Consider the following 12,293-nt stretch of genomic DNA (forward strand, 5'->3'; position numbering starts at 1 on the left):
TCTTCAACGAGACTTTTTCCTAGTCCCATTTCCATTGATCCCGCTCAATCTTCCAGATATTCTTAACCATATTCCCTTATTCATTTCCCTTGGATCACTGAGTCAGCGGTACAATGTATAATGTGCCTGAGCTCATGTACAATGTATAATGTATCTGAGCCAATGTACAACATATAATATACCTGAGCTAGTGCACAATGTATAATATACCCAACTCTGTATCAGGGGACAGTTTCCTGGTGGCACTTGTTTTTAATCAAGAGTTATTATTTTAATTTTGCTAGTTTTATTACCATGTGCCCTCATTCCCCCACCTCCCAAAAAAGTCAGTGAGATCAGGATTTTGTTTGCCATCATATATTTCATACAGCTCTAGCAAAGGCATGAAATACCGCCTGAAATTTTGCCTTAAAATGAATAGTAATACAAGCAGAAATTCCTTAATTAGATAGATGATAGATAGAAAGATCATTGAAGATGATAGATGATAGATAGATAGATAGATAGATGATAAACAGATAGAGATGATGGATAGATAGATAGATAGATAGATAGATAGATAGATAGATAGATGATAAACAGATAGAGATAATAGATAGATAGATAGATAGATAGATGATAGATAGATAGATAGATAGATAGATAGATAGATAGATAGATAGATAGATAGATGATAAACAGATAGAGATAATAGATAGATAGATAGATAGATAGATAGATAGATAGATAGATAGATAGATAGATAGATAGATAATTATTCATTCTTTGCATTAACAGGGGATATCTTACCTCCTAAATCTTTTACATAAGAGAACTCAATCACAGAGGGATTTATAACCTGCCCAGTGTCACACAGAAGTGAACTGAAAACTCTTAGATTCAAACCTAGATTTTTAATACCTAATCCTTCCTCCTAGATGGTATTCTATGCTGTGTCTCTGAATGTGCAAAGCAACTGTATGAGGCACTGGACAGAGGAACAAAGCATTCTCATAATTTCAGGATGCAGACTGTCTGAGCAGCTCCCTTTGAAGACAAACAATTATTGGAGTATACACACTACAGTGCTGTAGGTCAAACTCAGGTCCTTGAACATACGAGGCAACGGCTCTACCACTGAGCAGTAACTCTTGCCTGGAATATTCTCTAACTATTTTAAGATATTAATGTTCCTTTAATGACATACGCTCTGCGTTAGCCTAATAATAGCTTTAACTTCCTGAAATGAAGTTCTAAAATGAAAGCATGGTCAACTTATCTTTATAATGATGAAATCTCCAGGAACTTGATTCCTCTTGTGCCTTCTAAGGAAGAATAGTTCAGTTTCACACAAATTTGAAATTTCTCAGCCTGACAGTACTCCAGCATGGTTCATGCTGGTCGCTTTTCATTTGCTCGTTCATCTCCTGTGTTTCATCTCCCTCCCTCCCCCTCTATGTCCCAGTTCTCGATTCACCCAAATACTCTTTACACACATACTGCCTTTCATAATGCATATTTTAATGGGAAATGTTGGATATAAAACATATAAGTAGAAAACAATGCTTATCAACAGAACCTTCCAGGAATCTTTGAGATAGTCTGAGCCCTGGGTTTATATAAGTATAAACTGATACTTAATTGATCATCAAATTTCAATTCATGTTCTTCTATAATCTTATGTTTTAATTAAGTCAAAACTTAGCTTAAAGAATCTACATATCTTTATATGCACATATATAATCATGCACACATACATGCACACACCTATGTTCATATATGTACACATATAAGAAGACTCCCATATATATATATAAATATACACACACACACACACACACACACTCACACACACACCTAAGATAGCATAGGATGCCATATGTCATACTCACTCCTTTATATCAGTGTCTTTCAAACAGGCACTTTGTCAACCTAAGATGTCTGCCCCAGTGTTTACTGGGTAGAGACTGAAAATAATGCTGAAGACTTAAAAATCAATAAAAACAAGTCCCATAGCAAAGACTTATATAGCACAGAACTTCACTGGTACCGGGACTAAGAAAGCATGATCTACACAGCAGACTGAGGCAGCAAATATTTGAAAAGCTAAACTCTTCATCTATCACAGGCAGCTGGGAAGCAAAAACAAAGGAAAAATAGTCATCTTTACAGGAATTCTGCTTTATTCTCAATGGCCAAAACTCATTACGTTGCAAAGCAAGAAATTTTTATTTTCACATACAAACACACAATAAAAAATTGAAGCACTTTAGAAAAACAAGACATTTGTGTTCCCTCCTACTTAGTCTCTTGGTGGTCATTTTTTTTCTCCTCAGTGTTTAGGGCATTTTCCATGGTATGAATGAAATGTTCAGCCAGATGGCATAAGAGAGATTTTTATCATTTCCCTAACCTATTCTGAAAGCTACAGCTTCTGACCCAGTGTGTAACATACTTCATACATGTGAGAAAAAAATGTGGTTACATGTTTTAGTGTAGGTCATCATTGTTGGCTTTTAATTATGTATATATGTTCACACACACCCATCATAATTAGTATGTCATTCGCATACACCAAGCTGATCTAGTTCTGTAGATCTGTGTAGAAACTGTTGACGACATCCTCTTCTGTTTCTGCTGCTGGTGTGTTTATCCGTATGATAGTTGTTGAATGTGTCGTTGTCTGAAATCTGGTTTATATAATTTGGCATTTACTGGTCTGTACCCGAGCATTAAGAAACATCTCCATCTACAGAATGGCACTCGAGATACTTTGGCCATGTTATGAGAATGAATGACAACAGATACCCGAGGATAGCACTGTTTGGAGGAGTGCACAGGATAAGGCAAAGAGGAATGCCCAAAATATGCTGGATGGACAGCAGAGGGGAAGACTGTGGAACCTTGGATGTGACAATAACACAAGCATCTAGGACTAACCAGGATAGGAACAACTGAAGAACCGCCATACATGGGATACCCATGCATATTTAAGTATTGCTGGGCATAAATGAATGAATGAAAAATGAATATATATTCACAGGAGTGCAGTACCCATAGAGGTCAGAGGAGGGCATTGCATCTCCTGGAGCTGCAATTACTGGCCTTTGTGCTGAGAACCAGATTTGGTTCTTCTGAAAGAGCTTTAATGCTGAGCCATCCCTCTGGACTAGCTCATCATTTTAAACAGAATTGTGATGAAGACATATGGCAAGACAGTCTGCATACAGTGCTGAGAAAGACATGGATTTCATGTTGCATACATGCATAGCTTTCTACCAGTGATGGTAGAGCTTTATCTTTTGAGAAAACTTGGAGTGTTTTCTTCTTTCACAGTATCGCAGTTCATCAAAGGTAAGACGCCATTGATTCTTAGATGCAGTGCTTTTCACTGTGAACAAAGGAAAATGAATAACAATTGATAACGATAGGCCCCCTAATTGTAAAATTTATTTGGGTTTGAGAAACATGAAAAAGTGAGAATGAAACATCTTAGAAATGATAGACTACATAGTTCTTTACTGACACATCTTTTCTTCTCCCAAATAAGAGTCCTGTGTCATGTAACTGTATGTAAGTCTTTCATAATGATGCAACATCCACATGAAGTATAAATGGTGAAAAGGAGAAGGTTAAACTTATGAAAATACAGTTTCTCTTAAGTTATAGGTACTCTGTGTTTTGATAGTTGGAAAAACATTAGAAATACATTGCCTTGCTTTAGTTATATTTTTAAGTAGAGGCAAATTATAACAGGCATTATAATGAGTAAGAACTAACTGGCTTAGTTTATTTTGAATGGACATTTCATTTAATGATGATGTATATTGAGGGGGCATGAAGATAGATAGAAAGAGAGAGAGAGAGAGAGAGAGAGAGAGAGAGAGAGAGAGAGAGAGACTGCCCCTCTTGAGCAAAAGAAGATAGTTAAATTTTCTAATATTGGAGATAAATTCTATAGCAGCCAGTATGTATTTTCCATAAACTCTACTGTAGTAAACTAGAGAAATCCTGCAATTGCTTTGAGGCACCGCAATAGTCTAAGGTATAAATAAACAATTCTGTCACCATCCCTGTGTAGCCTTGGCGTTTTAGGAAGTGAAGTGAGAAGGGCTGCAAAACACTTCAAGCCTAAATCATTAATCTTCTTCTAACTCAAAAATATATTTCATAGAACATCCATCCACCTAAATGCTTCTGTAGAGCAAGGTTTTTCCTATAGGAATAGACTCTTGTTAAATAAACAAGTGACCTGTCAAAGTAAAAATTGCACATAGAGAAGAATTGTTACTAAAAGCTAAAAGGCAGATAAGGCTAAAAGACCAACAAAACAAGCTCCGATGCTGTATTGCCATTGCCACACTGAGCAAAAGCTGAATAACTATGGGCTTCAAACTCTCTGAAGCACAGCCCAGTTCCAGTAAGCTTTCTATTGGTGCATGGCAACTCTCAAGTTGCCAATGGTTTCAGCAACCCAAGGTGCTGTATTCAGCTTGACCATCCATTCATACACAAAACTATAACTAAAGAGAGAAAACAGATCAGGCCCTGATGCTGCTGACCAACTAAGCACAAAATCGCATCAATAGCATACTCTTGGCATGCTGGGACATTAAAATATAATCATGAAATGCAGTGTGTGCCACATTCAATCACACTGAAAGCTGAAAAGGAGAGTCTTTAAACCTGGGCACTGTCTAGCCCACAGAACCTTTCTGGAGTTAAAAATAACACTTGGCTCATGCAGGAGCTAAGGCTGTAAAATCAGTGTCTGAAGGGGCCTAGCTCCCTCTCTAGAGCACAGGCAATTATAAGAGCATTCATTCTTGTAATTTATTTGGCAACATGTCCCACTTCTGCATTCAAACACATTTTCTAGAAGATGGAAAAATTCTCGGGGACCACAAGAAACACTTCCCCAAATAGTTTACAGACAACCACGGTGGTAGATCGAAACTAGAGCTCTGTGAAGAGGAGGTACAGAGCCCCAAAGTGTGAAAATATTACTAATCTTCAATGAGTCTAAGTGAGATGGATGGAGACTTTTGCTCTGGTACAACTTGATACTGGGTTTCAGTATATTTCAGAGTTCCTTCAAGACCAGGAAACTCAAATCACACTTGGTTTCATCTCATCTTGAAGTGGAGTTTTCCTTTACATTACTTTATACTCTTTACATTGTACACATTAATTGGATTTTTATGCGAATTACATGAGCAAATGATCATGACATAGAAATATCCCTTCTCCAAGTACTGAATTTGTTTATATTATCTGACTTCCAAAGCTACTTGTCCATTGTTTGGGTAAGCCACTTGGCAACTACTAACACAGATATATAGAGGTACATGAGGATCATCATGCCCATTTTACATTTTTATTATGCTGAAACAAGTTCCCAGACAGACGATGTAGCCCAACTAAACAAAAGTGGGAGCTGAAGTAAAGTGGTTAGTTTTAGTGTAGCACTCTTCTCATTACACAGAACAATTTATTGCATGGCTAGCCAACACGAATAAATGTATATCACTTATTTGTGGAAAATATATTAACTCCAGCAAATACTATCTTTTAAATAAACAATAAAAATGTAAACTCAACAATGGGGAATGAAGATGTTGAAAGCATTGTGTGTTAACTCAGAGACTGAACAGGCATCATGGGTGGGTGGCACTCCTTAAAGAGCAGTTCACAGCTTGGACAGGCTACTCAGGGTTTTGATATTGTAAGTACTGGAGAGTTTTAAGAAGCAAATGTAGTGGTTCAGATATAACAACCAACCAATAGTAAGTGCTCAAAAAATAATGTCCCCATCAATTCTGAAGTACCACATTCAAAGAGCTGTGTCACTTCTGAGAAATTTCTTTAGTTCTTTGGGTCTGAGTTTCCACAACTGGAAAATGGTATAAAATCAAATTAGTCCTGAATTTCTTTCATCTCATCAAGAAGGGGGAAATTTCCATGACAGAGGTGTACCTCAGTTGTAGAGCACTTTACTTAGTCCATGAGAGCCCTGTCTTTAACATTCAGTATAAAACAACTACAAAAAATGTAAATCTCAAAGGAACTCACTTGCATTTATTATGCAAAAATGATAAAGTATCTTGTACTAGTCCTGGGTATTGAACAGTCCTAACCATTGCCAGAAAGATGTTTATGCATTTAACAAAGAGGTTCCCATTCTAGTCCAGTTTCAATGCATGGAGCTGAAAAAACATGCCATAGATATATCTAATGTGTACTTCTAAATTGGGAAAGGAAGTCTATGACCCAGTTCCATTGTTGCTACAAACTGTATGTATGACTTTTGGATAAGTCCCTTCTCTTGTCTAGTTTGTGTCCTTGGGAAACAACACCTGATACCTTGAATAGTTCTTCTAGTTCCTACAGAGACCAACTTTTTGTGTCTTCAACACAGGTTTGAAATGAAGAGTAGTACATCTATGGAGTAGGTGGTACTCACTGGAACAGACAATACTCTTTGTGGATGTCCTGAACCAGACAAGCTTCTGTAGGCAGCCAGGCATATAAGGACTGGTTCTGTACCTTAGCTGAAGAACACAACTGGTGACTATAAAAGCACTTACAGAAACAAACTTTTACTGGGCATAGTCAAGGAATGTGTAGTCCTCACAAATTTGGACCCTTTTGCATATTCAGCCTTTCCCCTTGACTGGCTGAAAAACTAAGTACCTTGAGACAATATATTGTTCCTGATCATAAGAGAAAAGAGTCTAAGGGCTGGTGGTGTGAATCGATAGTAGAACCCTTGACTAGTCTATGTTGTGCCCAAGGTTACATCCCCAACATGTGGGGGGTTGAATGAAAAAAAAAAGACAGAGAGAGAGACAGATAGACAAAGGGAGACAGAGGGGGCAAAGAAGAAGAACAGAAAGGGAGAAAACAGTTCTAAAACAAGAAGGTCTTCCTCCTGGTCCCACGTCTGATCCTTGGAACCATTTTCATTCTGATGAATTAGCTGCCTGGTTCACTAAGTCATATCCATGAAACAGGGCTTCACATACTGGGTAAAAGCAAAAGTGGGCTTTCATCTTGGCTCCTCTCTTTAATGTCTGTGTCATCGACCATGAATGTAGCCCCTCTGTTATTTTAGATTCCTTTGCTGAAAATCAGAGAAAACAGTAATGCACAATTCAGAAGACTCCTGAGAAAAGTCAAGATAGCTCTAGCAGGCAGTTAACACAGAACCTAATACCAAAGGAAAGGGAAGACAGAGGGAATGGAGGAAGGGGAGAGGAGAGGGGGAGAAAGAAGAAAAAGAAAGGAAAGGGGGGTTGATCCTTAGACTCTCTGGAAAAGAACATCTAAAGGTCACGGTTTCTTGGCTATAGACAGCATCCGCTGAGCTCTCTTCTGGGAAAATGCTGTGGCAAGGATTCAAAACTGGTCTGAGCCCTTATGAAGAGGATCCTGAAAGGATCAGGAGGAAATGGGATTAGCCTGAAAGTGAGAAGGTTGCTGCAGTTTAAGATAAGATCTTTTTAAAAGCCATAAACACACATGGGGGGGGTCATGTAGAATCAAAGAAGCAAGGGGGGTTCTTTATGCCCTTTCAAGTGTTGCTGGTATAGACGCTACAGAATTTTAAGACTGTATAATTTTCTACAGGCAACCGTTTCAATTCTCTCTTTTGGTAAATAAGTACCTGAGGCCCAAAGAGGTTTAACAATACATCTAAGGCACTTCTACAGTAAAGAGCAATGCCAAGACAAGCTTCTGAAGCTCACTGATTGCCCTGCCTTGCTTATTCTGGTGTGTTTTGGCATGCTAGCATCCTGTCCCTGAAGTACTAAAGCAAAAGTAAATAAAATCATACACACATACACACACACACACACACACACACACACACACACACACTAACATTTTCTTGATTTTTACAAGTCCCCAAAAGGTTAAATGAAAAATAAATAAAAGTAACTCCAATCCCCCTTCCCTTCTTTCTAGAGTTTCCCATCGGACGCCCTGTGAGATCCCGTTCACTTGCAATTCTCTCCAAGACTATCTCTGGAGTTTCTCCTCTTTCCTTTTTGTTCCTTCTTTACTTCCATTCCTAAAACGCTGCTTCTAGAAGTTCCTCGCCATGAGGTTGAGGGACAACAGAGCTAATTTGCAAATGCTAGTTTTTCTTCAATGCCATAAAGTGCGATGCTGAAGTTTCTTCCCAGTCTTCTGTTTGGGTAGAACTGACTAATTCCTCCCTCCCCGACACTAGTGGAGAACCTTCAGATGTGCCTAACAGAACGGGAGGAGGAAGACACCGGGGAAGGAAAGCCGATGACTAGGAGAGGGAGGAAAGCCAATAGAAGTGCTCTGACCAAATTGCCAAGTCTGGATCCGGGAGACGGCTCTACTGCTGGAGTGACTCAGTGCTGAGTGGCCAGAACTGCCCAGGGGATGGCACAGGTTTAATTACACGCTCTGGTAGCTGACTAACAGCAGGCTCGCGCTCCAGACTACACTCATAGGAAGTGGGCAGAGGCTACCCCGAAGTGGCAGATGCAAGGAATTCTCATTCCCTGCATCTTGCTTAATTTGTTCTTCCTCTCATCTGATTTTCTCAACTCTGCCTGATAGACGCATTCCAAGCTCCCCCAAAGTTCCAGGATACCACCCTTGTGGTCTGGGAGGATTGAGGTCAAGTGTTGCTCCCCCCCCCCCCACCCCGCACACCAGGGAAAACCTTCCCAAGAGTGCCTGAAGCAGACAGACCCGGGCATTTCCCACCCCTCTCCACATGAGCCCGCCTGGGCATCCTTTAGCCTGAGGCTCTGTTCCAAGGCTGGAGATTTAAGTATCACCGAAAGACAAGTGTGCTTTTCCAGACTGCCCACTTGCAAAACCAAAGGAAAACTGTTTGTGCCCTTTTCCCCTCTCCCTACCTGAATTCCGGAACCAGGTTAGGCTGAAGCCCATAGAAGGCAGCGGAGAGAGTGACCAGCCACCCCGGCTTGTAACTCCCATTCTCGCACTCCAGATAAGGTGGAGACCACTTGACGTGGCTTCTGTCTCCTCCGAGTCCATCCCTACGCCGCCAGCTATGACCCAGGCCCCGTGGTCCCTGATTGGAGCCGCGTCGGTGCAAGTGGGGCCTCCACTTTCGCCGAAGCCCGTGGAACCACTCGGTTTCCAGAGTGGCATTGGCCAAGTGGTGAGCGGAGGAGGACAGGTCCTGGAGCAGGATGCGACTCTCCTCGCGGGTGGCCTGGAGGAAGACCTGCGGGGCGGGCGTGGACAGCGACTCGGTGCTGAAGGTGATGGCCGCCCGGGAGATGCTGGGCTCACCCTCCAGGAGACTCCGCACCAGGGCCTGGTACCACTGCAGGTCATCCTGTACGGTCTGCTCCCGAGACTTATTGCTCTGTAGCATCATGTTGAGGAAGTTGGTGGCGTGTGTCAGAGTGTCCAGCGCCCCGTGCAAGGAGGGATGGGAGCTAGCTAGGGCCGGTGACTTCCCAGGCAGGCCAACCAACTCGTAGCGCCCGGAGCAGTTGGCTCGCTTCAGCTGGTGGAAGTCCCCGGTGTAGAGGTAAGAGGCCACGTCCATGGGCACCTCCTCGGCTAGTTTCTGTGCCAAGATGGTGCCGTCGGTGGAGCGGCTCCAGGGAGTAGAGGGGTCCGGGACAGAGGCTCGCTCCAGCTGTTGGCCATGCTGCTTCCCCCTCAGGGTCTTCTCTCGAGGGGAATCCGGCTGTCCCGAGGGGTCAAAGCTGGCGCCAACCGCTCCCAATCCCAGCTGAGCGAGCAGGAGGCAGAAGAGTGAAGAGTAAGCCATGACTCTCATCTGTCTAGCACAGAAGAAAGGAGGTAACCGGAGGAGTCACTTTGTAAATGTTGGTCTTCAAATTATCACCAGTAAGACTTTTACTGGGGGAAAGATTGTCTTCCTCCTTCTCCAGGTGGCGCTCAGTGTAGATGGACTTTAAAATAAGAATGTTTAGAAATTGGCCCAGCTCGCTCAGCTGCCGTAACAGACCAAATCACCTGTGGCAATGCTGGCTGCGCCCGCTCCACAATGGGTCGGGTCGGGATTACGCACCTCGCAGCCTTGAGCCAAACAGGTTACATCCCCGGCAGCTATAGTTAGCCCGCTTACGTCTTTCTGTTCAGCCTCTTCCACCGCCGCTCTCATTGAGGTGTGTTCAAGAGCTGATGCTGATGCTGCTGATGCTGATGCTGCCACTGCGGCCGCCGAAGACGCTGCTCCATCATCTCACCCTTGGCAGGTCGTTCCCGCCTCCCGGCTCTGGCCCCTCCTGGACCCCTTCGCCGGGAGATGCAAGCGCGCACACAGACCCACGCCGCGAGCGCAGCGGCGAGTCCCAAGGAGCCAGGGTTTTCTTTGAAGACGTTCGTGTCTCTGGAGTCCAGACAGCCAGGCAGCTGGTTAAGTGGAGCCTTTAGGTTTAGCCACAAACCACACCGCTGCCGCTCCCTGCTCTCAGTTGAAACCAGTTTAAAGAGACAGCTTGGCCGCAACCAAACCCTTGTAGGGCGGCTTCAAGTCGTCTTGTGCCCTGTTTGGTCGGTGCCTCTGTCAATCAGCTGACTGCCATTTGTTGGCTGGGGCGGGAGCTGTCCAGTGCTGAACCCGAGGCGCACTGAGGAGGCGGAGGAGGAGGCGGCGGCGCGGGTGCTTTCACCCACTCGTGTTCCCTGATGACTCGGAAACCTGCAGGGGTGGCAAGAAGTGGGCGGAAAGGAGGGGAGAAGCGGCGCTTTCGGTGGCTGAGAGCAAAAGAAACTTGGACGTACTGAGAAGGAGGAGGCTGTTGGCATCTTGCTTGCTTAGTTAAATCAGCCTTTCTTTTGCCTGGAAAAGAAGGAGAAGGGAGTAGTTTTCATTTCTGACTGAAACTGGGGGGTTGGGGGGAACGTAGGATGGAAACGTGTCCTTCTCAGCATCTGCTCATTTTTTAGGCAAATGATCAAATTCCCTTCCCTGTTGTCGGTTAAGGAAATGATTAAACCTGGCTTGCTGAGGATGGTCTTAGCTGTGAGAGAGTAATGGAGACATCTACTGGCTGAGCTTCAAGGAAAAATAAATGTCATATTAAAGGAACCTCTTCTTCGGTGCCAGAATGGAAGGGAACCTGTGAAAATAAAGATGTGTAGAGAAGGAGAATGACCAAAAAGTGCATGCTGCAGACTGTGAGAGAGGGAAGACTAGAAGGAGCGAATCTGTGTTGTGTGGATGCAAAGTCACTGTCAGTGAGTTACTAGAATTGATGAATAACAACTCAGATTTCAGAGAAGGGTTGAATAGGTGTGACAGCTCCTCAAATAATTGATAGGGCTGCTAAGTCACCCGACTGTATTACTTGAAGGTTCCCATGACATTTGAGAGTGTACAGAGACCTGTTTTACTGGACACATATGCAGTTCCAAATTCCTCAAGCCACACAGAAAAAGTTCCAGGTTCATTTTAGCCCTCAATTCACAAAACGCCACTCATGGCATTCCAAGAAAGTACTGCCTAGATGCACTGTGCTGTGTCATTTTGCTCTAATGAGAAAATACCTCAGTCTATTCTGGGTTTCTGTCATAATAGACTGACATATAAAGAAAAAATGTCCATTTAGCTCTTAGTTTTGCACACTGGGTGTCCAAACTCAGGTAGTCCCTGATTTGGGGGACTGGTAATGAACGACCTTCTGAATACATCAGAACATGGAAGATATTATGATGCTCAGGAGTTATTGAAGAGAGAAGTCATTTGGCCCTATAAGAAACAAGCATCAAGGGAAGGACCAAACTGACTTTTTTTTATGGCAACCTTGTCCCTGTGCATCATTAATCCATTAGTGAGAGGTCCCATCCCTAAATGTTTCCACTGCAGACAAAGCTCGCAATGAAGTGCCCCATCCACATCACGTAATAGCAATAGCTAAGTACTAGGATGTGAGAGACAAAGCACCAAAACTCTCCGCCACAGTCATGGCAGCACCTTGAACATCCAGGCTGACACGTGATAAGCTCTCAATATGTACTTGGTAACTAATGAATGAACAAGAAGGTGGTGAATCTGATTGTTCCTTTCTCATGAGGAAAGTTCTATGCAGTGATCTAAGGATGAAGGCTTTTGGAGCAGGACTTAGCAGCCAGGCTTCTCAACTGCTGTATGTGATTTCCAAGTGAATTTTTGTAGTTATGAAAAGAATAGTTATTCCACTTGTATTTGTTTATGTAGCTTCTGTGTTCATATCTGTCCTAGTTAGGGGTACTATTGCAATGATGAAATACTGTGACCCAAAGCAAATTGGGGATGGAAGAATTTATTTGACTTACACTTC

At 42.8% G+C, this 12,293-nt stretch overlaps 1 protein-coding gene across 1 annotated transcript in view; it reads right to left on the bottom strand.

The window, feature by feature from the left end:
* Positions 1–10,600, bottom strand: part of Gpr158 (G protein-coupled receptor 158) — a 337,748-nt gene extending 327,148 nt beyond the window's left edge. The window contains exon 1 of the mRNA XM_048461085.3: positions 8,883–10,600. Within this exon, the coding sequence (XP_048317042.3) occupies positions 8,883–9,784 (902 nt within the window). The 5' untranslated portion in view covers positions 9,785–10,600. The remainder of the gene's footprint in view (positions 1–8,882) is intronic.
* Positions 10,601–12,293: the final 1,693 nt, after the last annotated feature.

The sequence above is a fragment of the Myodes glareolus genome, chromosome 14, assembly GCF_982192425.1.
Source record: "Myodes glareolus chromosome 14, mMyoGla1.1, whole genome shotgun sequence".
NCBI classification, from domain to species: domain Eukaryota; kingdom Metazoa; phylum Chordata; class Mammalia; order Rodentia; family Cricetidae; genus Myodes; species Myodes glareolus.